A 27,926-nucleotide genomic window follows, 5' to 3' on the forward strand; every position below is an offset into this window, starting at 1 on the left:
GTGAGGAAGTTGTGCGGTCAGGCAGCGGTTTAAACACAGGTCCTGAGCTCCCAGACTCATTGAAGAACAGGCCGCACTTTACACATAATTCAGTGGTCTGGCCTCACCCCTCTTCCAATCCAGTCCTAATGAAGGGTCTCTACCCGAAGCGTCGACTGTTTATTTCCATCCTTAGATGCTGCCTGATCTACCGATTTCATCCGGCATTTTGTATGGTGTCATAGTTACTGAAGATCGTTCTGGGGCGGTGGGCAGGGTTATTTGAAATAAACGACATATCAACACTGTCAGTATATTCTTTGAGAATTATGGTGAGAATCCTTCAGCGTATATTTAATTCCGATTTTTATTTCCAACAGACCAGTTGTCTGTGCTTTGGATCAGTGATCACGGAGTCATTCGGTCAGTGTTAAGCCTCTCGACGGTGGTGGCGCTTGTGCTCCAGCTGCTTCCTGTTCGCACGATTGAAATTTTCGGAGCTTATACGCCAACGCAGACCTGGGCTCAGGAAACCTGCGGACGCTCGTCGCCTGCCTAACAACTGACATGCGAGGTATTCAACTTCCATTGTTGCCGCAAAATGTCACCTTACGATCAGCTCAGTCTGGACCATCCGCGCAGTGGTGCACCCGGTTGCGGTGCATTGTTGCTCACTCGGCAAGTCAGACTGTGGTTACTCGGGACCTCCTGAACGCCGTAACGTTACAACATCCAATATAAGTGTCGTGTCCAGTTTGCCACAATCACTGAGCGTTTACAGCGAGTTTCGGCTTCGGTCGGGATCGGGAGGGAATTTATCAGACGAAGGGAGACGTGACTCGTTCAAGTTTATGAAACGACCTCCCACAGGTAACAGTAGGTATCATCTCACAAGCAGGGATCGTTGATCCACACCCCGCCGGAAACACCTCCCTCTCCTTCTCAGCCCCTTCCACATTCTCTCCCGCCTGACTGACACTCTCTCCTTCCCCACTCCCTCTTCTCTCCCCTATCCCTCCCCACTCTCTCCCACACCCACTCACTCCAACTATGCCTCCCTCCCCTTCCTCTCCCCTCTACCTTTTCCCCCTCTCCCCCTTTCCCTTCTCTCCCTCTCTCCCCCTCTCTCCCTCCTATTTTTTTTCCCGGTGTTAATCGCGGGAGTTACGAACTCTTTCTACTCAATGACCAGTGAAAGCAAAGCCTGTGATTCCATTCAGAGCCCAGTTTCCTTATAAAGAGTGGGGTTGAAGTGTTATCGAGCTGAACATGGGGGAATGCGTAACGGAAGTTTAAGTCAGATCAGCCATGATCTTATGTCTCAGCAACAGTTTCGGAGGACCAAGTAGTCCACTTATGCGTTTGCTGTGTTGATTAGAAAAGTTCTGACAGTTTAATTAGTGTAAGCCAATATAACTTCGGCATATAAATTATATTGTGGAACTGCAAAGAAACATTACATTGATTAAGTATAAACATCGAGATTTTTGCGTTAATGCTGTACCCAGCGGGGTGGGGATCAACCATGACTTATTCAGTGAGCTGGTCAGCACGGTACAGGACCCTGTTACTGTCTGTAGTCTCTCCAGCCTCCACGCCCACCAGCTAACCGCTCTGCCACTGCCCCACTCGCGGAGCTTCGTCAGCCTCGCGCTCCCGGGCTGACGTGAGCACGCTGTGCGCGCCCGGCATCCGTCAGATAACTGCCGCGATGTGACGTGAGATTTACTTATCTCCCATTGGTGACAGCAAATGCCAATTTAGCACACCAACCAATGGAGATATCGGTTTCGTCATTAAGGCGTCCCTCCGTAGCCCCCACCACGTGTTTCCTAACTTGACACCCGGGAAAGATCCAATCAGCTTGTTCCTTTGTTAATGCCACTCTTCCTCGCCAAGGAAATGGCAGAGCTGTAAGGGAGACGGATTGAAGTGGGAGAGCAGGGACTTTATCTGATCTGAACTAACGAGGACGAAGAAGGCTTCAGTATATTTGTAGCGGACACCAGTAAATTGTTGACCTGCAAGTGAGGGGTGGGGGTAATTTGGAGAGCAAGAAACGACCTCACAATATGAAACGGTGGGCCGGAAGGACCCGCTGGCTCACTTTTGTTTGAGGTGTCTTGGTTTAAAGAGCGGAGTAAACAGACCCACCTTGGGCCAGCAGGCTGCTCTGCTGGTGTTGTGAGGACACATGCTTGGAGCTGTCGGCCTTACCAATTTATCTGAGCGACAAAATTCAGCACTTACATGTCTGTTATATACTGAAAACATTTAAATTTATTTCTGTGTTTCGTTTATGATGCAATCATTGACCAATTTATGTTAAGTTTCATAGTCATTCAAAACATACATGAAAAATCCATGAATACAGGTAAATAAAACAGCGTTACTACACATCAACCCCTCTAAGATCCCCCACGGTCATACGCATTATATGGGTAATATTATTTATCCATCGCAGCCTCTGTTGTCCTCTGCTTTTACCTTCTGACTTACCTAACATGGGAGGCTTCTCTGAGGAATTGTCATAAGGGGGGCGTTGATGGCGGACCCAGATGCAAGACACAGGCACTACAGTACTGGGAACTAGACAGGACAGGAACACAGACTTTGGTTGGAACTTGCCTGGGAAAGCAGGAAGAGGACAAGGAACTGGGAGCTAGGAGCCTGGGTTTGGACTCCGAGCCAGGGACTGGACAAGGACCCAGAACCTGGGTCTTGACTTGGGCTCGGACCTGGAACCAGGCGAGGTCATGATGTGGTTACAGGACTGGACATGGCTTGGGTTCCTCGTGGCTTGGGTTTTCGAGGCTTGGGTACAGGACTAGACGAGGCTTGGGTTCCTCGAGGCTTGGGTATAGACTCCGAGCCAGAGACTGGGTAGGAACCCAGAACCTGGGTCTTGACTCAGGGTCGGTCTCCGGACTAGGCGAAGACATGACGTGGCTACAGGACTGGACAAGGCTTAGATTCTTCGAGGTTTTCCTGGGCAGGACGATGTACTCCTGAGCAGGACGAGGAATTCCTGGGCAGGATGAGGAACTCCTGGGCAGGACGAGGTACTTCTTCTTGGAACGCAGGGCCGGGACCCTTTCTAGGACGCCGGGCCGGGATGATTCCTGGAATGCGGGACCTTGATGACTGCCGAGGTAAACCGCCAAGGCAACGACGGCCTGACTTACCCAACGGAGGCGAGGACGGGAAGGGACAGATCCCACCGTAGGGTAACGGTAATGACGGCCTGACTTACCCCACGGAATCAAGGACAGGAAAGAAGCTCAGTACGGGGTGGCTCCGAGTCGCGGGGCAGCCAGCAACTTTGGCTGGCTACGGAAACAGCTGAAACCATATCTAGCTCGGAGTGGCAGACGGCCACTCAGCTGACCCAGGAAATGGCTGAATAGATAGGACAAAGACTTCTCCAACTAGAGACAACAAGGCTTCATGAAGCGGTAGTCCTCCGACCAGGCCTAGCGATCACGAGTGCCTGCTCTAGCCTTCCACCGGCGGGTTGCTCCAAGGGGATACTGACAAGACGAACCAGAACCCACACTCGATCCCAGGGTCACTTACATTCCCAGCATCAAGACGAACATCAGGTGCCTATGATTAATCCAAACTGAAACAAGGGACAGCAGGAAGACCCGGGGTCCGGTGTACATGGACGGGACCGTGAACCGGAACCCGGACTTCACGGACCGGACAATGACAGAAATCCTGTCTTCTCATGATGTGGCCAAAATATGTGAGTTTTTCAAACCTCCTCGTGAGCAGTCTGCCTGTACTTCTTCAAGTATTGACTTGTTGGATATTCTTGCTGTCAAATGAACTCTTAACACTTTCCTCCAGCATCCAAGTTCGATGATGTTGATTCTTTTGTGTTCCGCCTCACTAATAGTCCAGCTCTCGCAGCCATACATCACAACTGGAAATGCCATAGGCTTGACTCTACGGATCTTCATGGACAATGTTATGTCTCTGCTTTTGAGTATTTGATCTAAATTGCCATTGTTGCCCTACCCAGAAGTAAAGACCGTTTAATTTCTTGGGGGCAGTTACCATCTATTAAAATCTTTGAACCAAGAAGGACAAAATCCGTCGCTACTTCCACTTCCTTTCCATTTATCACCACTGAGTTAATAAGGTTGATCGACATAATCTTGCTTTTCTTAATCTTGAGCAACAAGCCAATGTTTCTTTCTGCTTTCACTTTGAGCGGAAACCTCCTCAGAACCTCCACACTTTCTTCCATTAGAGCAGTATCACCTGCATATTTATGATTGTTAATTTTTCATCCTGTAATTTAGATTTCAACATTTTGAGTCCTCTAGACTAGCATTCCTCACGACGTGTTCAGCATAGAGATTAAATAAGTAGAGTAACAGTATACAGCCTTGTCGCTCTCTTTTCCCAATCTTGAAGCAGTTTGTTGTTTCGTGTTCAGTTCTAACTGCTGTTTCTTGATCTTCGTACAAGTTTCTAATAAGGCAGATCAGATGTTTAGGTATCCCAATTTCATTAAGGATTTGCCGTAGTTTATTATAATCCACACTGTCGGAGGCTTTAGAGTAGTCAATAAAATAGATAAATGCTTTTCGGGAATTCCCTCGATTTCTCTATTATCCAGCGTAGGTTCGCAATTTGGTCTCTGATGCCTCTGCCTCTTCTAAAGCCAGCTTGTACATCTGACAGCTCTCGACTCATATATTGCCGAAGTTTCGCTTGCATGATTTTCAGCATCTTTACCTTGCTAGCATGTAAAATTAGTGAAATTGTTCGGTAATTTCAACATATCTTTACATTTCCCTTCTTGGGGATTGGGCTATAAACTGATTTTTTTTTCCCCAACCTAAAAAGCCATTGATTTTTTTTAAGATCTCCTGGCAATTTGCATGCAATACTTTTGCAGCATCACCTTTTAAACAATTCAACTGGACTCCTCTCACATCCTATAGCCTTATTATTGACAATTTTATTTTTATCGCCCATTCGACTTCGCTTCCCAAAATATCCGGCTCTGGATCGATGGGGGTCAGTCCAGATGTCTTCGCTTTTAGGATCTTTTCTGTATAATTCTTCTGTCTATTCCTGCCATCTCTTTCAGGTGCCTTTGCTTCTGTAAGGTCCTTCCCTTTTTTTTTTACTATGCTCATTTTTGCATGAAATGTTCCTTTGATTTCTCTAATGATCTTGAACAGACCTCTTGTTCTTTCATATTCTGTTGGCTTCTTCAGCTTCTTTGCATCGCTGCTTCAAGTAAGTTTCCTTATCTTTCCTCTCAATCTTGAACGTTGTGTTCATTTGGAGGTATTCGTTCCAATCTCCATTGGTCTTCACTTCTCTTCGCTGATCTACCTCCAAGAAAGGCATTTTGCTTTCCTGGTCTTTTGTCTGCATTTTTTTTGTTGGCACCTCTTGTAAAATGCTCCTTACATCTCTTCATAGTTCTTCTGGCTTTTTTCTCTACCAAGTTTAATACATTGAATCTGTTCTTCACTTCCACTGCATATTCTTGAGGGATGCGATCAACATCAACCTTCTGGTATGTTGGTTTTCCTGGTGCTCTTCAGTTTCGTTCTGAATATTGCAACAAGCAGCTCATGGTCTGAGATTGTCGACACAGGGTGGTGAAGAGGTGTTTATTACGCCGTCCTTCAACAGTCAGGGTACTGAGTGAAGGAGACGGGACATTTTTTTTTTATTGAGATACAGCGAACCACGCTGCCCATTAAGTCCGAGATTTAATCCTAGTCTTGTCACAGGACAATTTACAATGACCAATTAAACTGCCCACCGGTACGTCTTGAGACTGTGGAGTGAAACTGAAACACCTGGAGGAAACCCATGAGATCATGGGAAAACCTGCAAACTCTGACAGGGAGCGGCAAGAATTGAAACCGGGTCATTCGAACTGTAATGACTTGCGTTAACCACTATGGTGCCGTTGCACAAGTCCTTGATCAGACTGTGTTTGCAGTACAAAGTATAGTTCCATCCACTATGTTTGAAAAAGGCTTGGTTAAAGTTGAAAGAGTGCAGAGAAGATTTGTGAGTGCGTTGTCAGGGCCAGAAGGCCTCAGTTCCGGGGAGAGGATGGCGACTCTATGTCTTTACTCTCTGGAATGTAGAAGACTGAGCATACCTTACAAAAGTGTTTTAAATTTGAAGGGCAGAGTAGCTGACTCATACTCTTTCTATTGGTGTAATTCAGATCATCGCCAGCGGGTGATGCTTTCTTCCTCCCGGACGGCGGACGAGCAGGCGACAATCAACCAACGTCAGTCAGTGTCAGAATGGACACAGGTATGCTCACTGTGCTCTTTCTCATTAAAACTTTGTCCTTATGACGCACGTGTAATCAAATCATCAGTAGTTCAGAGGAATAAACTTGCGCTCTAAAGGGGCACAGAAAAAGTGCCATTAAACGGGGTCATTGACCCTACTGATAAAGCGAACTTGAACAACGGAACAATTCACCAGGTCCAGCGCAGGAACCTAACAACGGGAATGGTCGAATCACTCCGCTCACCGTGCAGATCTTCACCTGAGTGAAAGGGGGAAGGAGCTCCTGAATAAGGTGGGAATGGGCGAAACTCAGACAGGAATACAGCAAACTCTGACAGGAATGCAATAGCAGGCAATGTAACAGTCCAGGGAGCAGACAGAATTTCTGTCAGTATTTTGTACATCCTGATGTGGGAAATGCTTCCATCACGCAGTGAGAGAGACAGATGTTTTTATCTGTTTCGAAGGGCAATGGTGAATGCTCCCCGGATATTTTGGTTGTTGCACAATGGAGATGAGGGGAGTATCCCGCTTTTTGTTTTCTGTAGCCGAGTTAAGGAACGTTATATTGAGGGAGAACGGGCTGGGTGCAGGAGACAGCGAGAGGAGAAATTTTAAACAGGGAATCTGAGGGGGCTACCGAGGCAATGAACGTCCTTGGTGAATAGTTTTAAAGTGAAACAAGAGAGTAAGTAGAGAGGGCAACGCACACAATGCTGGAGGAACAGCAGGTCAGGCAGTATCTATAGAGGGAAATCAACAATCGACATTTCAGGTGGTGGAATGTTAAGCAGAGACTTTGTACATTGATTTCAAAGATGTCTTGGTCACATAAAATAGAGCCAGGACTGGAGGATTATTCCTCTGGGTGAAGGTCTGTGGCCAGTAGTCTTCGCAAGGATCACTGTTTCTCCATGCATCACGTGTGATGTAAATAAATTAATAGTAAACTATCTATTACTCAAAATGATTATATAACCGCATGGGTGGACTGATTCGTCGATTTACAGAAGTTGGCGGTGTTGTGTAAATTTGAGGCTGCTGTCAAAGTGTTCAAAATCCGCTAAAATACGACCAGAGAGCTAACAGGTACAGTTAATTCGGGCAGATGTGAAAAGCTGAACCTTGGAAGGTCAAATTCGCAAGCGATCTGCACAGTGAATGCTGGGACCGTTGTGAAGTTTGATGTATGGACGGGTCTTGTGACGGATGTGCATAGCACCCTGAAGGTCGCAACACAATTGATAGTGTGCAACGACGAGTGGAGGTGCGAGTATGTGTTTTAGAAAGTTGTGCTGTAACTAGATGGACATTGGTTAAGAGAAAAAAAATCAGTATTGTGCGCGCAGAATATAATCGGTTACCCAGATTACAGAATATTGGTTTCCGGAAGAGGTCGGACAAGCTTGGATTGCTTTCTCTGGAGTGTCGGAGACTGAGGCCTTAATCTCAGAGAAGTTTATAAATTTATGAGAGACATAGGAGGTTCGATAGTCTGTGACCCGGTGCAAACAACAAGCTCTGATGTAAATAGCTTGAAGGTTAATGGGGAAGGTTGAACGTGGTTTTCCACAGAGAGTGATCAGTGACTGGAATGAGCTGCCAAGGGAGGGGCTGGAATCCGATTCTCAGCAACATCTGAGAGGCGTTTGAACTCATGAGAAGGCCGGGATATTGATCATATTGCTGAAGATGGGATTGGTTTAAATTGGCATCGTGTCCGCATACGCATGGTACAGTCTATTATTTAATGTTCTGTGACTGACTTCAGATCTGAACTCCGCAATCTCCGCCTTCCTGTCAAATTGTGAGGATCACCAACTGTTCCGGTTGACGGGATTCTACATGGAGCGACTGGAGCAGGCGATTGAGGAGGGTGTGGAGGGAGTCGGCTTTATGTTAATGGGCGAGGATCACTTCACCGGGCCAGAGTATCACGTAAGTGGAATGGACGTAGATTGAGCGCAGATTCTACTGAATTTATCATAGACCGACAGAACCGGTGTAACGACACCCCTACCACTGGGCAATGAAAATCCTGCAATGCTTGTGGTCAACATCAAGAAAAGAGTTTTCGTTGCCGATACACTGAACCTTTATTCACCAATATAAGCCTCTGTCCAGTTTTCTGAACACATTCAGTTTTGGACAGGTTAGGATACAGATATGCGGCTTTAGTGATGTGACACTTGACGTACATTACATTTGGACAGAGAACCACTTCACACCACTCTGTCTGACATCACATTATGTGGCCAGTGGTCGACCTTAATGGCCATTCACCAGTCTGTATTCTCTTGATGATCCCCGGGATTCCCCACAAATCAAATGTTCCCTAACCTTAAGCTCTTTTATCACCTCCAGATTAGTGCACAACACCCAGCACAGCACAGCACAGCCGATCCCGTAGTGGGCTCAAAAACAAGCTGTTCTAAAAAGCTATCCCTTAGACATTCTACAAATTCTCTCTCTTGAGGTCCATCACTGGCCTGGTTGTCCCAAACCACTTTCATGTTCAAATACCCAACGATTACAGTGATATTGCCGTTCTGACGCGCCTTTTCTATCTCCTGCTGTAATTTGTAATCCACATCCCGGCTGCTGTTTGGAGGCCTTATACAACTGCCATTAGGGTTCTTTTACCCTTGTCATTTCTTAACTCAACCCATAGAGCCTCTGTACCTTCCGATCCTATGTCATTGTCTATCTAATGATTTGATATTATTTCTTATACACAGGGCTACACCAGCCCTTCTACCTACTAACCAACCTTTCCAATACACTGTATATCCTTGGACTTTCAGCTCCCAATTGCTGCCATCCTTTAGCCAGGATTCTGGAATGGCTACAAAGTCAACTTGCCAATCTGTTGCTGAAGTTCAAGATCGTCCGTTTTATTTCTTTTGTTGTGTGTCTTCAAACATAACACTTGCAGTCGAGCATTTGTTGCTCTCTGATGTAACTGCACTACACCTCTATTGCCCTGTAACCCATGCCACTGGCTGTAATTAAGATTCATCTCCAGCCTGTCCTTTCTATCATCTCTGTTTTCCCCATCCTCAACCCTAACACTCTGGTTCCCAACCCCCTGCCATATTAGTTTAAACCCTCCCTAACAACTCTGTTGAACGTGCCTGTATCCCAAGCTTTGTATTCAAAACTTTGATTTATGAAGACCCATGTCCTTTAAGCTTTACAACACTATCTACCTTCGACAACACTTTCAAGAAAGTTTGTGTCTGTTTTCTCTGATATCTTGGTTTTACCGCACTGCCCGATGCCCTACCACTCAATATTTTAGTGCTATCGTGGTTTGTCCTCAAAACACCTCACACTTGTCCTCATTAAATTCTATCTCCCAATTTTATTCCGCTCTTTTCCAGCTGTTCCAAGTCCCTCTGGAAGCTGTGATAACTTTCCTGGCTGTCACTACCTTGCTGTCATCCACAGATTTGCTGAACCTGTTTACCACAGTATCTTCAAGAGCGTTGATATATAAGACACCAACGTCAGACACAACACAGATCCCTGAAGCACACCACTTCTCATAAACCTCCAGTTACAGAAGAAAACCTCAATTAGCTCTCTTAGCTTCTCTCACGAATCCAATATCTAAACTAACCTACAAGAATGTCATGAATGCTAAGCGACTTAATCTTATTGACCAGGCTTCCATGATGAACTTTGTCAAGGGCCTTGCTGAAGTCCATGTAGACAACATCCACTGACTTGATTTCATTACTCGCTTGGTAACATCCTCGAGAAAACATAAGATTGGTTATACTGGATATACCAAGCACAAATCAGTGTTGACTATTGCTAATCAATCTGTGTACATCCAAATGCTCACATCCAGTCCCTCAGAATACCTGCCAATAACTTTATCATCACTGGTGTTGGGCTCACCAACCTGTAATTCCCTGGCTTATCCTTACAGCCTTTTCAGATCAACATTAGCTGTTCTCCAATACTTCCGCATCGGATATTTTAAATATCTTTGCTGGAGCACATGCAATCTCTGCACTCGCCGCAGACAAGATACGAAGGAAAACCCTGGGGATTTATCCACCCTAATCTGCTTCAAGAGAGCAAACACCTCCTCATATGTAACTTGTACAGCGTCCATGCTGTCACTGCAATTTTGCCTCACTCTAAGTACTCTGTATATCGCCTGAGTAAATATAAATGCAAAGAAAATCTATTTAAATCTCTCCCATCTCTTTCAGCATCATATATTAATGCCCACTGTGAACCTCAATAGGACCAATTTTGTTCATTAGTATAGTTTTGCTCTGAATAAACTCTCTGAAGAGTTTGGGATTCTCTTTTCCCTTATCTGCTAGAGCAAACTCATGCCTTATTTTAACCCTCTTGATTTCTTCCTTTAGTACTCATCCAGTACCTCATTTGATCCTGCGAGCCTATACTTGCTATGCGCTCAGGGCCTGAATATCTCTCAAAAGCCAAGGTTCCCGAAACATGTTATCCTCTCCTTTTATTCCGTCAGGAACATTCAAACTCTTTACTTATGGTAATTTATGCGTTCGAACTCTGTACTCTCAAAATTTCAGTTTAGGAGGCCTCACGCTTACCAAGCACATCTGTACCAGAAAACAACCTGACCCAATCCACTTTCGTCAGATCCTTTCTGATACCATTAATATTGGACTCTCTCCAAGTTAGAATCTTAATCCGAGTAACGGACCTTTCCTTTTCCATAATGATCTTTAAACAAATGACATTATGATCGCCGGATCCAAAGTGTTCTCTTGGGCACACCTCTGTCACCTGCCCTGTCCTGTTCCCTTATAGAATTCCAGTACGCACTGTCTATAGTTATGACCTCAATATATTGATTACGGAAATTTGCTTGAACATATTTGACCAACAGTATCCCGTCCAGCCCTTTAAAATATGGGTGTTCCAGTCAATAAAAGATAAAATTATGTACCATCAGGACCTCGTGTTTTTTGCAGTTGTTTGCGATCTCTCTACTCATTTTTTCCTCTAAATCCCATTGACTATTGGGTGCTATATAATATAATACATTAACGTGGCCATCCCTTCCTTATTGTTCAGTTTCACCCATGTGGCCTCAGTGAATGAGCTCTCTAGTTTGTCTTCTCTGAGTAATACGGTGACATTTTCCCTGAATAGTTATTCCACCCCTCCTTCTTTAATCCCTCCCGCTCTATCGAATCATGTCTAACGCAACGGAACCCTGGAATGCTGAACTGCCAATCCCGCACCTCCTCCAAACAAATCACATCAAAGGTTCCAATGTTGTCATTGAATGCGCTGATCCATGCTCTAAGCCTAAATACCTTCCCTACAATACTCCTTGCATTGAAATAATACGCATTCGGAACATTAGTTTCACCATGACCATCGTGTGGTTTCCTGACTTTCTATGTCGGCTTAACAAAATATTTCCCACACAATCACCCCATTAGCCGCTCTGGTTCTTCATCTGGCTTAGTAAGTTTGCTGATTACACTAAGGTTATAAGTGTTGTGGATAGTGTGGAGGGCTGTCAGAGATTACAGCGGAACATTGATAGGTTGCAAAACTAGGCTGAGAAGTGGCAGATGGAGTTCAACCCAGATAAGTGTAAAGTGGTTCATTTTGTTAGGTCAAATATGATGGCAGAATATAGTATTAATGGTAAGACTCTAGACAGTGTGGAAGATCAGAGGGATCTTGGAGTCTGAGTCCATAAGACGCTCAAAGCTGCTGCGCAGGTTGAATCTGTGGTTAAGAAAGATTACGGTGTATTGAGCTTCATCAATCGTCGGATTGATTTCAGGAGCTGAGAGGTAATGTTACAGCTATATAGGACCCTGGTCAGACCTTACCTGTAATACTGTTCTCAGTTCTGGTCGCCGCACTGCAGGAAGGACATGGAAACCTTAGAAAGGGTGCTGAGGAGATTTACAAGGATGTTGCCTGGATTGGTGAGCATGCCTTATGAGAATAGGTTGAGTGAACTCGGCCTTTTCTCCTTGGAGAGACGGAGGATGAGAAGTGACCTGATGGAGGTGAGTAAGATGATGAGAGGCGTTGATCGTGTGGATTGTCAAAGGCTTTTTCCCAGGGCTGAAATGGTTGGCAGAAGAGGACACAGGTTGAAGTTGCTGGGGAGTAGCTACAGAGGAGATGCATAGAAACATACATAGAAAATAGGTGCAGGAGTAGGCCATTCGGCCCTTCGAGCCTGCACCGCCATTCAGTATGATCATGGCTGATCATCCAACTCAGAACCCCGCCCCAGCCTTCCCTCCATACCCCCTGACCCCCGTAGCCACAAGGGCCATATCTAACTCCCTCTTAAATATAGCCAATGAACTGGCCTCAACTGTTTCCTGTGGCAGAGGATTCCACAAATTCACCACTCTCTGTGTGAAGAAGTTTTTCCTAATCTCGGTCCTAAAAGGCTTCCCCTCTATCCTCAAACTGTGTCCCCTCGTTCTGGACTTCCCCAACATCGGGAACAATCTTCCTGCATCTAGCCTGTCCAATCCCTTTAGGATCTTATACGTTTCAATCAGATCCCCCCCTCAATCTTCTAAATTCCAACGATGTCAGTGGTAAGAATTTTTTAACGCAGAGAGTGGTGAGTGCGTGGAATGGGCTGCCGGCAACTGTGGCAGAGGCGGATATGATATTGTCTTTTAAGAGACTTTTGGATAGGTACATGGAGCTTCGCAAAATATTTGGCTATGCGTAACCCTAGTAATTTCTAAGGTTTCTCACAACTTTGTGGGCCGAAAGGCCTGCATTGTGCTGTTGGTTTTCCATGTTTCTGTCACCCTGCAACTCAATATTAACACCTCCCCCTTGCAGCGCTAACAACCATTCCCGCAAGGGTATCAGTCGCTACTAGTTTGGGTACAAAATTATCACGTCTCTCCAGGTCCCACCTTCCTTGGAAGAGAGCCCAATCATGCAAACATCTGAAGCCCTCCATCATGCACCATTTCATCAAACATCTGAAGTTCTCCATCATGCACCGTTTCATCAGGCATACGTTAGACAGTATTATCGGCCAGTGTCCGGCCTCACTAGCACGTGGTACGGGTAGCAATCCTGAGAGAACAGCCCTTTAGCCTGAGGATCTAACTCCATGCACTCACTTTGTAGGATCTCATCATCCTCCCTGCACTTGTCATTCGTACCAACGTGAACCACGACCTGTGGCCGCTCACCCTACCCTTCAAACTCGATCCGAGACAACCCTGACCTTGGCAACTCACCATTCAGAAATCTATTCTCGTCAACAGAACCTCCACTCTGGTCTTCAAACTATTCCCCCTTTCAGTGCAGCCCACCTCTTCTCACCCCTTCCGAGTCACAAAGGCAAACAGAGTGCCGGAGGCATAACTGCCGTGCCTTTCTTCTGCTAGGTCATACCCAGCAACTGTAAGCCGTATACCTGTTATAGAGGAATTCCCTGCAAGGAGACTTTCCGATTGCCTGCACTTGACAGTCACCCAGTTACTTGTGTCCAGCGCCTTGGGTAGAGCTCCCTCCCCGTATAGCCTGTCAGTCAACCTCTCAGCATCCTGAATGAAGCTGGGTTCATCCATCTCCAGCTCCAATTCCTTAGCACAGCCTGTAAGAAGCTGCAGCTCGATGAAATTCTTGAGCTGCAGTTGTCAGGGACACTGGAGGTCTCTCTATCTTGCCACGCCCCATAGGAAGAGCATTCCACTATCCTGCCTGACATTCCCAGTGTTCTAACCGTGAAAAAGAGAAGGGAAATATTACCCAAAATCTACCTAAAGCCTCCGCCTCTCCCCGTTGAACCCTCTCTGACACAAAGCCTCAACTCCCCACTCAGTCTCTGGCTCACTCACACTATGTGTGCTCCGTTTAACCTTGCTTATTGGATAAGCACCCCGCAATCTGTGGCGTTTAGAAAGTCATGACTGACCACGATAACTTATTTTAAACTCTTTCCCCCGCTATGAACACTTCAACGGCTGTTAGTGATCTGTGGTGAGCAGAATGTCCATGTTCAGGGTAGATTTGTACCCATCCCTCCGCTCCTCAATATATTCCCCATTGTTCATTACAGAGCGTGACTGAGCTGGCGGAGAAGGGAAACCGAGCGGGCGCTTCCAAACTCCTCCTGAATCTGGTGATGGAGAAGGGCTCCGGGGCCCGGAGAGTGATGTGGGAATCCTTTGTGAAACTGCACCACCATTTACCGAAGCTGAGCAGAATATTGAATGAAATACGGGAACGTGGTACGGTGAACAATACACTGTGTGTTACAGATGTAAATGCTGATGAATTTACAGTATTACACAGAACAGACTTCATGCAGGTTAATCTGTTTGAACAGGTGATGCCCAGTTCGCCTACATGGACACTGAGCGGGGTGTATCTGAAGTGCCCGCGCATCTGAAAGGTAAGCGATGGAACGAAAATCTAAAAGTCTGTACTTCACTCAGAGAGCTTGAATACCTGTCTTTAGAGGCATGTTTAGAGACTGTTAGAGTTTGGGAGAAACTTTTTGATGCTGTGGCTGGAAGCTGTAACCGCTTGCATTTTTCAGAACACCTTGTACCGCCTGGGTTTTCGGCTGTCCACCTGGAGACATCTATGAAATTGCTAAACAGACATTCCCGTCGGTCAGAGAGGAAACCTCCGCGTTCCCCTTTCCCTAGCGCCAAATATTCCGAGATCTGTCAAAACTGAAGTCAGACCTCTCCAATTGGAATATTCAACATCAGCATGTTAAGTCTCACACTTCGGATCCAAAGTGGAGTTGAGATTTGATGTCATTCTCCATAAGAACACAAGATATGGGAGCAGAATTAAGCCATTCAGCCCGTCGAGTCCACTCCGCCATTCCATCATGGCTGATCCCTGATTCCACTCATCCCCATACACCTGCCTTCTCACCATATTCTTTGATGCCCTGACCGATCAGGAACTTCCTCCTTAAATATACTCATGGACGCGGCCTCCACTGCCGTCTGTGGAACAGCATTCCAGAGATTCAGTACTCATTGGCTAAAATAATCCTCCTTACCTGTTCTAAAGGATCGCCTCTCAATTTTGGTGCTGTGCCCTTCAGTTCTGGATGCTTCCACCATAGGAAACATACTCTGCACATCCACCCTATCTGGTCCTTTCAGCATTTGGTACTTTTCAAAGAGATGCCCCCCGTACCCCACTAAATTCCATTGACTACAGGCCCAAAGTTGCTGAAACGCTCCTCATGTGTTGACCCCTTCATTCCCAGAATCATCCTCGTGAATCTTTCTGGACTCTCTCCAATGACAGAACATCTTTTCTGATGTATCTGGTCCAAAACGGTTGACAAAACTCCAAGTGCGGCCTGACTACATACTTACAAAAGGCTCAGCATTATCTCCTTGCTTTTATATTCGATTCCCCTTGAAATAAATGTCAATGTTGAATTTACCTACTTTACTACAGATTCAACCTGTAAATTGATCTTCTGGGAATCTTGCTGGAGGACTGCTAATTCCCTCTGCACCTCTGACGTTTGAACGTTCCTCCCATTGAGATAATGGTCCACACTATTTATCCTTGTACCAAAATACATGATCATACATTTCCCAAAACTGTATTCCATCTGCCTCTTTTTTAACCCATTCTTCCAATTTGTCTACATTCTGGTGCAAACGCATTGCTTCCTGAGCACTACCTACCCCTCCACCTATCTTGCATCAACCACAAACTTTGCCACAAAGGCATTAATTCCATTATCCAAATCATTGATAAACAATGTCAAATGCAGCAGATTCAACAATGAAACCTGCGGAATACTAGTCACAGGCAGCCAACCAGAAAAGGCCCCTTTTATTCCCACTCGTTGCCTCCTGCCATTCCGCTACACATGCCAATATCTTTCCTGTAACGTGATAGAATTTTATCTTGTTCAGCAGCCTCATATGCGGCACCGAATCAAATGCCTTTTGAAAATCCAAGTAAATCGCGTCCACTGCCTCTCCTTCGTTGACCCTGTGTGTTCCTTACTCGAAGAACAGATTTGCCAGGCAAGATTTCCCTTTACAGAAACCGTGCTGACTTTGACGTATTTTGTCATTAGTCTCCAAGTACCTCGAAACTTCAACCTTAGTAAGAGTCTCCAACACCTTCCCAACCACTGAGGTTTGGCAACTGGCCTATAATTTCCCTTCTTTTGCATTCCTCCTTTCTTAACGAGTGGAGTAATATTTGCAATGAATATTTCAGATGTTCCGGGACCATGGCAGAATCAACAGGTTCTTGAAAAGTCATGGCCAATGCATCCTTTATCTCTCCAGCAGCCTCTCTTAGGACTTTGGGACGTAGACAATCTGGCCCGAGTGACATCCAACTTAAGACCTTTCTTTTGTAATAGCAATGGCACTCAATTCTACTGCCTGTCACTTATGGACCACTGCATACTCCTAGCATTTTCCACGGGAAGGCATATGCAATGTACCCATTAGGCTTCTCTGCTATTTCTTTAGCCCCCATTACCATCTCACCAACATCATTTTCCAGTGCTCCAATATCAACTCTCACCTTCCTTTTACTCTTCATATACCTGAAAGAAGTGTTTATTATCCTGCTTTATATTATTGGCTTGACTGCCCCAATATTTCATTTTTCCCTTCTTATAGCTTTTTTAGTTGCCTTGTGTTGGATTTTAAAACCTTTCCATTCATCCAACTTTCCACTCACCTTTGCTACCTTATAAGCCCTTTCCTTGGCTTTTATGCAGTCCTTAACTTCTTTTGTCAATCACGGTTGCCTACCCCTGCCGTTTGAGAACTTCTTCCTCTGTGGGCCGTGTCTATCTTACACCTTGTGAACTATTCCAGGAAACTTCAGCCATCTATGTTCTGCCGCTATTCCCACTACAATCCTCCTTAACCACCTGGTAAAGCTCCTCTGTCATGCCTCTGTAATTCGCTCTATTCCATTGCGATACTGATACAGGTAAGTTACGTTTCTCCCTCTCAAATTGCAGTTTGAATTCCATCATTTTAGGATCACTGCCTCCTAAGGTTCCTATGCATTAAGCTCCATATTAAGACCTGGGTTATTACACAACACCCAATCTAAGATAGCATTTCCCCGCGTAGTCTCAAGCACAAGCTGCTCTACAAAGCTATCTTGTCGGCAATCAATAAATTGCCTCTCTTAAGACCTGACATTTTAAGTATGCATAATTTTGCTATTTTCCTTGCATATTGAAGTCCCCCATTACAATTGTGTCATTACCCTTATTACATGCCTTTTCCAGCTCCCTTTTCAATCTCAACCCCTCCTCTTGGCTACTATTTGGAGGGCTATATATGATTCTAATTTTTTTTCTTTTTTAACCCTTGCAATTTCTTACCTCCACCCACAAAGATTCAACATTTTCTGATCCTATTCTGATCACGTCTTTCTAAAGATGTAATTCCTTCTCGAACCAATAGAACCACACCACCACCTATGTCATCCTACCTGTCCTTTGGATACAAAGTATGTTCTTTGATGTTGAGCTCCCAACTATGACTTTCATTTAGCCACGACTCACTGACGCCTACAACATCATACCGAAGAATATATAATTGCACCAAGGGTTCGTCCACCTTGTTCCGAATGCTATACGCACATTTAAATACAACGTGTTCAGTTCTGCATCTGCGTCCTTTTGAATTTTGCCTCTGTGGTGCAATTCAACACTTTGATCTGTCTGCATTTCCACCCAATCATGAGCTTGTCCTGTGACACCTATCATCTACTTGTAAGCCCGTTGGCTCTCATCATCAGCTCTTCATCCTGGTTCCCAATTCCCTGCCATATTAGATTAAAACACTGCCAACAGCTCCAGTAAATCTGTCCACAGGAATATTGGTCCTCGTCGGATTTCTGCAACCTGTCCATTTTGCACAGGTAATGCCTGCCCCAAACGTTGTCCCAATTATCCAAAAGCCTGAATCCCTGCCTCCCTCTGCAATTCTTCAGCCACGCATTTATCTGCCACCTCTGGCACGGACAGAAATCCGGAGATTACTATCTTTGAGTTCCAGCTTCTCATCTCCCTATGTTCTGTTTTCCAGACCTCCTCCGTCATTGCTTCCTATGTCATTGGTAGCAAAATTGACACGACTATAGAGTCGCCTGTGACTGCTGCCATCCTTTTCAGTTTCTTGCCCATCATGTACAAGGTCTCTGGCGTAGAGGAGACTGTAGAGGAGTGGTGGGGGTGTATTGCCTGAGTTCATGTACCAGCTTCTCAGAGAATAAGAGACAGCGGGGTGTTAAACCGTGACTGTCTCAGCCTGGAAAAGGAAACTCAGTAAAACCTAAAGGACGATCAAGAACATCAGGCTCGTTATGAGAAAAGTAAAAGGGATGTCACCCTCTGCAGCGTTGTTCTGTTCAGCAGAACCTGAGAAGGGAATGCATTCAAACCACCCGCTCCACACAACACTCTCCTCTCCAGAATCACGTATGAACTTGGTGCTCGCTGTTACACCGGGGACTCTGCAAACTACGAACAGAGGGGAGAGCGGAGCGTTGAACAGCGAATCTGAATCAGATCAGAAATGTTCTGGGGCCACCGTTCATTTTGAGACACTCTTACTTCTGGTTTCCCGATTTCACCCAAACAGTGTCGTTAACAAGATTTTTTATTTTTATTATTAGGGGAAATGCGTGGGTGTTCCGTGTTCATCAGATTGGGCATTGACAACCTATTTCTGTCCATCCTAAGATGTTCAGCAGAAACACAAGGAGACTCTGCGGGCACAAACTGAAACCCTGAGAGTGAACACGATCCTGATGAGGGAGAAGGTGAAGGTTTTCCAGCTGGTTGATCGATACGCTGAGCTCACGGTCATTTCTACTGTTCGAGATCGGAGACTGGTGGAACATGAGCTGCTGGCAAGAGGCAGAGACCACGAGGAGTGGAGAGAGGAACATCTCTGTAGAGAGCTGGAGAAAATCCCGATTGCTCATCTGTTTCAGAATAGTTACTCACATAGTTTTCGGAACAAAATGAAAAGATTCTTCACACGATCAACTTCGGGACGTTCGGCAGCAGTAGCCGGAGTCCCGGGGATCGGGAAAACAACAATGGTACAGAAGATTGTTTATGACTGGGCCACAGGGATAATATACCAACAATTCCATTTTGTCTTCTGTTTCAAATTCCGAGATTTAAACTCCATTAACTGCAGAATAAACCTGAGGGAACTGATTCTGGATCAGTATCCTTACTTTGGGAATTTACTGAGAAAGGTCTGGCGGAACCCAGAGGGATTGCTGTTTATTTTCGATGGTTTGGATGAATTCAAACACAGAATCGATTTTGCTGACAGTCGGAGAGACAGAGAACCCAAGCACCAGTGCCCAGATCCCGAGTGGTGGTGTGAAGTGTCTGACATTGTGTACAGTTTAATCCAGGGCAAGCTGCTCCCAGGGTGTTCAGTGCTGGTGACCACCCGCCCAACTGCGTTACATTTATTGGAAAAGGCTGAGATCAGTGTCTGGGCTGAAATCCTGGGATTTGTTGGTGAGGAACGGAAGGAGTATTTCATCAGGCATTTTGAAGATCAGACGGTGGCAGCAGCTGTTTTCAAACACGTGAAGGAGAACGAGATCCTGTACACCATGAGCTACAACCCCTCCTACTGCTGGATCCTCGCTCTGACACTGGGCCCCTTCTTCACACAAAGAGTCAGGGACCCGCAGCGAGTTCCCAAGACCATCACCCAACTGTATTCCTACTATATTTACAACATCCTGAAAAACCACGGCCGTGAGATTGAGAACCCCCGTGATGTGTTACTCAGGGTTGGTCAGATGGCCTTCAGAGGAGTGTCCGAGAAGAAGATTGTGTTTACAGATGGAGATTTGATCAACTACAATCTGCAGCCTTCCCAGTTCCTGTCCGGGTTCCTGATGGAGCTTTTGGAGAGAGAGGATTCAGCCCGGAGCGTGGTGTACACATTCCCACACCTCACCATCCAAGAGTTTGTAGCTGCAGTCGCACAATTCCTGAATCCACATCCCGGGGATATCCTGAAATTCCTCACTGAAGCCCACAACACGACAGATGGGCGATTTGAGGTATTTCTCCGTTTTGTTGCTGGTCTCTCCTCCCCAATGACAGCTCGGGGCCTGGAGGAGTTTCTGGGTCCGTTTCCTCATGAAACAACCTGCCGGGTGATTGACTGGGTGAAGGAGGAGGTTAAACGCCAGAGTGGAAACACGAAGAGTGAAGCTGGTAAAAGGAGCCTCCTGAACACATTGCACTACCTGTTTGAGTCTCAGAATCGTGGACTGGTTCAGGCTGCTCTGGGATCTGTGGAAACACTTTCATTCCGTGGAATGACACTGACCCCGATTGACTGCGCGGTCCTGTCCCATGTCATCGGACACTGTGATACAATAAAACACCTCGACCTGGTGAACTGCAACATTCAGAGTGAAGGAATCCAGCGGCTGGGACCCGGGCTGCACAAGTGCCAGGAGTTGAGGTAACTTGATTTATCTCTCACTCTGAACTGTGAAACTGTCCAGTTATGTTGTTTCAATGTTAAGGGATTGGGGTAAAACTGTAGCAAATCAGATTGTGAAGAATTGTGAAAAATGGCCAAGGGATAGGTCAGTAATTTCTCAATTATGGCGGGTTTCCGTGGTTCCTTGTGAAGGGATGTTGGATACTTTATATCAGTGAACAATGGCCATTTGTTTAATGGTAGTAAATCACAGGAATGGCGATGTTTCTTGCTGCCTGTGACACGTCCATTGACAATGTTCCTTCTCACTGTTACTGACACCCAGACTGACTCTGACTGCAGCAGGTGGGTCAGAGATTCACACCTCCTTCCCGGTGAGGGACAAGAGACCGTCAGCAGACTGTCCCAGAGAGAAGGCAAGAAATACCATTGTGAGATTATCCTCCCCTGCCCTTCCCCGTGTGTGACTGTCACCATCAGTCCACCTGTGTGACTGCGCTCGCTACCAGATACCCAGACCGCAAGCGGGCACCTCCTATCTCGATTGTGGGCCTCAGTTCAATCCCACCTCTCCCGTGCAATCTTTTTTTCTGCAATCCCTCGTCTTGTTGGATTATCATTTCCCATCGGTGTCCTCTTATGAGATCTCTCTTCCCCATCCCTACTTCCTCCTGTGGGACCCCTCCTCCTTCCTCCTCTGAGATCTCTCTTCCTCAATCACCTTCCTCCTGCAGGATCTGTCTTCCTATCCGTTTGCCTCAGCTGGGATCTCTTCCACCATCTCCCACGACACTTTTCCATTAACAAATCTTCCTCACTGTGGGAATGTCTCCCACCCTTCAACCCTGCCCTTCCGACCCTCTCACATCAGGAACAGATTTCTCGCCATCGGGGAATGAGACAGGAAATGTGGAGTTTACAGGGTCACATCGACAGACTAAATTACTGACATTCGGTCAATACCCTGGAGCTGGGCAGTGAGGGACATTGACAGTGATGGGAACTCCGATCAGTGATTTACTGAAGGGTTTAATGTTTCCTGAAATATCCGAGTGAGAGAAATTCCCTCAGACCCACGGTTTGAATCACTTTGTTCATCGATTTGTCTGTTTGTGCTTAGCCTTGGGGGGAATAACCTGAGAGATTCAGGAGTGAAACCGGTGTCTGCGGCTCTGAGGAACCCGGAGTGTAAAATACAGAAACTGTGGTAAGTACCAGACTGTGGGAGATTGTGTTTACCGTCACTGGGTGTCTGACCCTGAACATTAATGTGATCAGTAGAAACATAGAAACATAGAAAACCTGCAGCACAATACAGTCCCTTCGGCCCACAAGGGCTGTGCCGAGCATGTCCGCACCTTAGAACTACCTAGGCTTTACCCATAGCCCTCTATTTTTCTGAGCTCCATGTAGCCATCCAGGAGTCTCTTAAATGACCCTATCATTTCCGGCTCCACCATCGCCACCGGCAGCCTATTCCACGCACTCACCACTCCCTGCGTTAAAAAAAAAACTTACCCCTGACATCTCCTCTGCACCTACTTCCAAGCACCTTAAAAATATGCCCTCTCGTGCTCGCCATTTCAGCCCTGGGGAAAAGCCTCTGACTATCCACGCGGTCAATGCCTCTCATTATCTTGTACACCTCTATCAGGTCACCTCTCATCCTCCGTCACTGCAAGAGAAAAGGCCGAGTTCACTCAACCTATTCTCATAAGACCTGCTCCCCAATCCAGGCAACATCCTTGTAAATCTCCTCTGCACCCTTTCTATGGTTTCCAAGTCCTTCCTGTAGTGAGGCGACCAGAAATGAGCACAGTACTCCAACTGGGGTCTGACCAGTGTCCTCTATAGCTACAACTTTACCTCTCGGCCCTTAAACTCAATCCCACGACTGATGAAGGCCAATACACCATACGCCTTCTTAAACACAGATTCAAACTGTGTAGCAGCTTTGGGTGTCCTATGGAGTCGGACGCCAAGACCCCTCTGATCCTCCACACTGCCAAAAGTCTTACAATTAATACTGTATTCTGCCATCATATTTGACCTACCAAAATGAATCATCTCACACTTATCTGGGTTGAACTCCATCTACCACTTCTCAGCAAAGTTTTGCATCCTATCAATGTCCCGCTGTAACCTCTGACAGCCCTCCACACTATCCACATCACTCCCAACATTTGTATCATCAGCAAATTTACTAATCTATCCCTCCACTTCCACATCCAGCACATTTCTAAAAATCACATAGAGTAGGGGTCCCGGAACAGATCGCTGAAGCACACCACTGGTGACCGACCTCCATGAAGAAAATGACCCGTCTACAACCACTCTTTGCCTTCTGTGGGCAAGCCAGTGCTGGATCCGAAAAGCAATGTCCCCTTGGGTCTCACGCCTCCTTACTTTCTCAATAAGCCTTGCCTGGGGTACCTTATCAAATGCCTTGCTGAAATCCATATACACTACATCTATGGCTCTACCTTCATCAGTGTGTTTAGTCACATCCTCAAGAAATTCTATCAGGCTTGTAAAGCATGACCTGCCTTTGAAAAAGCCATGCGCACTATTCCTGATCATATCTTGTCTCTCCAAATGTCCTACCTCTCAGGATCTTCTCTATCAACTTACCAACCACTGAGGTAAGACTCGCTGGCCTATAATTTCCTGGCCTATCGCTACTCTCTTTCTTGAATAAGGGAACAACATCTGCAACACTCCAGTCCTCCGCAACCTCTCCCGTCCTCATTGATGATGCAATGATCATCGCCAGAGGCTCAGTAATCTCCTCCCTCGCCTCCACAGTAGCCTGGGGTATATCTCATCCGGTCCCGGCGACTCATCCAACTTGATGCTTTCCAAAAGCTGCAGCACATCCTCTTTCTTAATATCTACATTCTCAAGCTTTTCAGTTCACTGCAAGTCACCCCTACAATCGCAAAGATCCTTTTCCGTCGTGAATACTGAAGCAAATAGCTTATCAGGTACCTCTGCTATCACCTCCGATTCCATAAACACTTTTCTACTGTCACACTTGATTGATCCTGTTCTCTAACATCTTATCCTCTTGCTCTTCACATACATGCAGAATGCCTTGGGGTTTTCCCTAATCCCGCCCGTCAAGGCATTCTCATGTCTCCTTGTAGAACTCCTAATTTCATTCTTAAGCTCCTTCCTGCTAGCCTTATAATCTTCCAGATTCATATCATTATCTAGTTTTTTGAACATTTCGTAAGCTCTTCTTTTCTTCTTGACTAGATTTACAACAGCCTTTGTGCACCACAGGTCTTGTACCCCGTCATCCTTTCCATGTCTCATTGGAACGTACCTACTCAGAACCCCACGCAAATATCCCCTGAACATTTGCCTCACTTCTTCGGTATGTTTCCCTGAAAACATCTGTTTCCAATTTATACTTACAAGTTCCCCTTACTCCAATTAAGCATTTCACTAATTTGTCTGTTCCTATTCCTCTCCAGTGCTATGATAAATGAGATAGAATTGTGATCGCTATCTCCAAAATGCTCTCCCACTGAGAGACCTGACACCTGACCAAGTTCATTTCCCAATACCAGTTCAAGTACAGCCTCTCTTCTTGTAGGCGTATCTGCATATTGTGTCAAGAAAGCTTCGTGAACACACCTAACAAACTCCACCCCATCTAAACCCCTCACTCTAGGGAGATGCCAATCAATATTTGGGAAATTAAAATCTCCCACCTCAACAACCCTGTAATTATTATTCCTTTCCAGAATCTGTCTCCCTCGCTGCTCCTCAATGTCCCTGTTACTATTGGGTGGGTGATCTGTAAAAAAACACCCAGTAGTTGTTATTGGCCTCTGCGATGCACAGAGACTCCGCAGACAACCCCTACATGACTTCCTCCTTTTCTGCAGTCGTGAGACTACCTCTCATCGACTGTGCCACACCCCCACCTCTTTTGCCTTCCTCCCTGTCCTTTCTGAAACATCTAAAACCCGGCACTTGAAGTCGCCATTCCTGCCCCTGAGCCATCCAAGTCTCTGTAATGGCCACAACATCATAGCTCCAAGTACTGATCCACGCTCTAAGCTCATCCTCTTTGTTCATAATACTGCTTGCATTAAAATAGACACATTTCAAACCATCGGACTGAGTGCGTCCCTTCTCTATCACCTGCCTATCCTCCCTTTCACACCGTCTCCAAACTTTCTCTATTTGTGAGCCAACTTCTCTTTCCTCCGTCACTTCAGTTCGTTTCTCACCTCCCAGCAATTCTAGCTGAAACTCTCCTCAATAGCTTTAGCAAACCTCCCCGCCAGGATATTGGTCCTCCTGGGATTCAAGTGCAACCCGTCCTTTTTGTGAGGGTCACACCTGCCTCAGAAGAAGTCCCAATGATCCAGAAATATGAATCCCTGCCCCCTGCTCCAATCCCTCAGTCACGCATTTATCCTTCACCACACTCTATTCCTATACTCACTGTCGCGTGGCACAGGCAGTAATCCCGAGATTACTACATTTCCGGTCTTGCTTCTCACCTTCTTTTCTGACTCCTGTAGTCTGTTTTCAGGACCTCTTCCCTCATCCTACCTATGTCATTGGTACCGATAGGTACCACAACTTCTGACTGTTCTCCATCGCACCGCAGGATATTTTGGACGCAGTCGGAAACATCCTGGATCCTGGCACCTGGGAGGCAAACTACCATCCGCATTTCTTTCCTGCATCCGCAGAATCGACTGTTTGACCCCCTAACTATGGAGACCCCTATCAATACTGCCTTCCTCTTCCTTTTCCGATCCTTCTGAGCCACAGGGCCAGACTCTATGCCAGAGGTGTGGCCGCTCTTGCTTCCCCCCGTAGGCCGCCCCCACCCCGCTTCCAGCAGTTCTCAAATGGGAATACTTATCATAAAAGAGTACGGCTACTGGGGTACTCTCTAGTAACTGACTCTACCCCTTCACTCTCCTGACTGTGACCCACTTGTCTGTCTCCCGTGGCCCCGGAGTGACGTCCTGTCAATATCTGCTATCTATCACCTCCTCGCTTTTCCTGACCAGACGAAGGGCATCGAGCTGCACCTCCAGTTCCCAAGGGAGCTGCAGCTCGACACACCTGGTCCAGATATGGCCGTCTGGGAGGCTGGGAGTCTCCAGGATCTCCCACATCTGACACCGAGCAGAGTTAACCAGCCTCACACACATACTTTCTGTCTGTATTCTAAACAGATAACCTACCTCGCCTCGACCCGTCATCGTCGAAGCCCCGTTGAGCCAAAACCTTCCTACTCTGTCTCCCACTGTGCCATCGCCCGCTCTGTAAATTTGTCTTCTTTTTAAACTCTTCTCGCTGTTCTCACTAGCCGACTTGCGCAGTCGTGCTGAAGAAAATAACAGTAATTCTGTTCCTGATAAACACTGGGGATTTGTACCGTCTCCTGTCTGTCTGTGTCACTCTCTCTCTTCTCCAGGCTGGAGAGAGTCGATCTGACAGATTCTGGTGCCGAGGATCTCGCCTCCGCTGTCAGTACAAACCCATCACTGACGGAGCTGAACCTGAGTTATAATAAACTGGGAGATTCAGGAGTGAAACGGGTGCCTGCGGCTCTGAGGAACCCGGAATGTAAATTACAGAAACTGTGGTAAGTACCAGACTGTGGGAGATTGCGTTTACAGTCACTGGGTGTCTGATACTGAACATTAATGTGATTGGTAATTGTGTTACTGATAAACACTGGGGATTTGTACCGTCTCCTGTCTCTCTGTGTCCTTCACCCTCACTCTCTCTCATCTCCAGGCTGAAAGATGTCGGTCTCACAGATTCTGGTGCCGAGGATCTCGCCTCCGCTCTCAGTACAAACCCATCACTGACGGAGCTGTATCTGGGTGCTAATAACCTGAGAGATTCAGGAGTGAAACTGGTGTCTGCGGCTCTGAGGAACCCGGAGTGTAAAATACAGAAACTGGAGTAAGTACCAGACTGTGGGAGATTGTGTTTACAGTCACTGGGTGTCTGCCGCTGAGCATTAATGTGATTAGTAATTGTGTTACTGACAAACACTGGGGATTTGTACCGTCTCCTGTCTCTCTGTGTCCTTCACCCTCACTCTCTCTCATCTCCAGGCTGGACAATGTCGGTCTCACAGATTCTGGTGCCGAGGATCTCGTCTCCGCGCTCAGTACAAACCCATCACTGACGGAGCTGAACCTGAGTGGTAATAAACTGGGAGATTCAGGAGTGAAACTGGTGTCTGCGGCTCTGCGGAACACGGAGTGTAAAATACAGAAACTAGAGTAAGTACCAGACTGTGGGAGATTGCGTTTACGATCACTGGGTGTCTGTCACTGAACATTAATGAGATCAGTAATTGTGTTACTGATAAACACTGGGGATTTGTACCGTCTCCTGTCTCTCTGTGTTCTTCACCCTCACTCTCTCTCATCTCCAGGCTCGAGAGAGTCGGTCTCACAGATTCTGGTGCCGAGGATCTCGCCTCCGCCCTCAGTACAAACCCATCACTGACAGAGCTGAGGCTGGGTGATAATAAATTTGGAGATTCAGGAGTGAAACTGGTGTCTGCGGCTCTGAGGAACCCGGAGTGTAAAATACAGAAACTGTGGTAAGTACCAGACTGTGGGAGATTGTGTTTACAGTCATTGGGTGTCTGACACTGAACATTAATGTGATCAGTAATTGTGTTACTGATAAACACTGGGGATTTGTACCGTCTCCTGTCTCTCTGTGTCCTTCACCCTCACTCTCTCTCATCTCCAGGCTGTTCAGTGTCGGTCTCACAGATTCTGGTGCCGAGGATCTCGTCTCTGCTCTCAGTACAAACCCATCACTGACGGAGCTGAGCCTGGTATCAAACTCCCTCACAGACCGATCTGTCCCCGCTCTCCGCTGCCTCATACTGACCCACCCGAGTCTGATGTGGATCAGGTGAGAGTTTGTGTTAATGTTCAACGTGATAAAATATCAGCGGATCCTCGGGTTTTCTGGTGAGATTTGTCTGTGAGTGTTGTTGAAACATTAACCCCACTCCGCTGATACTGACACTGTTGTGTATTCTGTTTATTTCATCTTTATTCTTCCATCGGTTTTAGGCTGTGGGACAATCGGTTCAGTGAGATCGGGAGGAAGGAACTGAAATCTCTGTGGGGACACAGACACGGACTGACAGTGGATGTGTGA

General features: G+C 46.3%; 1 protein-coding gene across 1 annotated transcript; it reads left to right on the forward strand.

Moving 5' to 3' along the window:
• Positions 1 to 3,094: 3,094 nt before the first annotated feature.
• LOC140207866 (NACHT, LRR and PYD domains-containing protein 3-like) lies at positions 3,095 to 27,926 on the forward strand. The gene is made up of 12 exons (XM_072276413.1): positions 3,095 to 3,131; positions 6,194 to 6,285; positions 8,035 to 8,205; positions 14,345 to 14,516; positions 14,615 to 14,680; positions 19,001 to 20,768; positions 21,871 to 21,957; positions 26,203 to 26,373; positions 26,529 to 26,699; positions 26,855 to 27,025; positions 27,507 to 27,674; positions 27,839 to 27,926. Exons 1-12 carry the CDS (start codon positions 3,095 to 3,097, stop codon positions 27,924 to 27,926), a joined length of 3,162 nt encoding a protein of 1,053 aa, XP_072132514.1.

This window comes from Mobula birostris, chromosome 13 (genome assembly GCF_030028105.1).
Source record: "Mobula birostris isolate sMobBir1 chromosome 13, sMobBir1.hap1, whole genome shotgun sequence".
In the NCBI taxonomy this organism is placed as follows: Eukaryota; Metazoa; Chordata; class Chondrichthyes; order Myliobatiformes; family Myliobatidae; genus Mobula; species Mobula birostris.

Bases quoted from the DNA above. Each gene is read 5' to 3' on its own strand.
- LOC140207866 (XM_072276413.1), top strand. From the start codon at position 3,095: ATGATTCCTGGAATGCGGGACCTTGATGACTGCCGAG. The intron at 3,132-6,193 runs GTAAACCGCCAA...GGTGTAATTCAG, and splicing joins GGACCTTGATGACTGCCGAG to ATCATCGCCAGCGGGTGATG. The intron at 27,675-27,838 runs GTGAGAGTTTGT...CATCGGTTTTAG, and splicing joins CCGAGTCTGATGTGGATCAG to GCTGTGGGACAATCGGTTCA.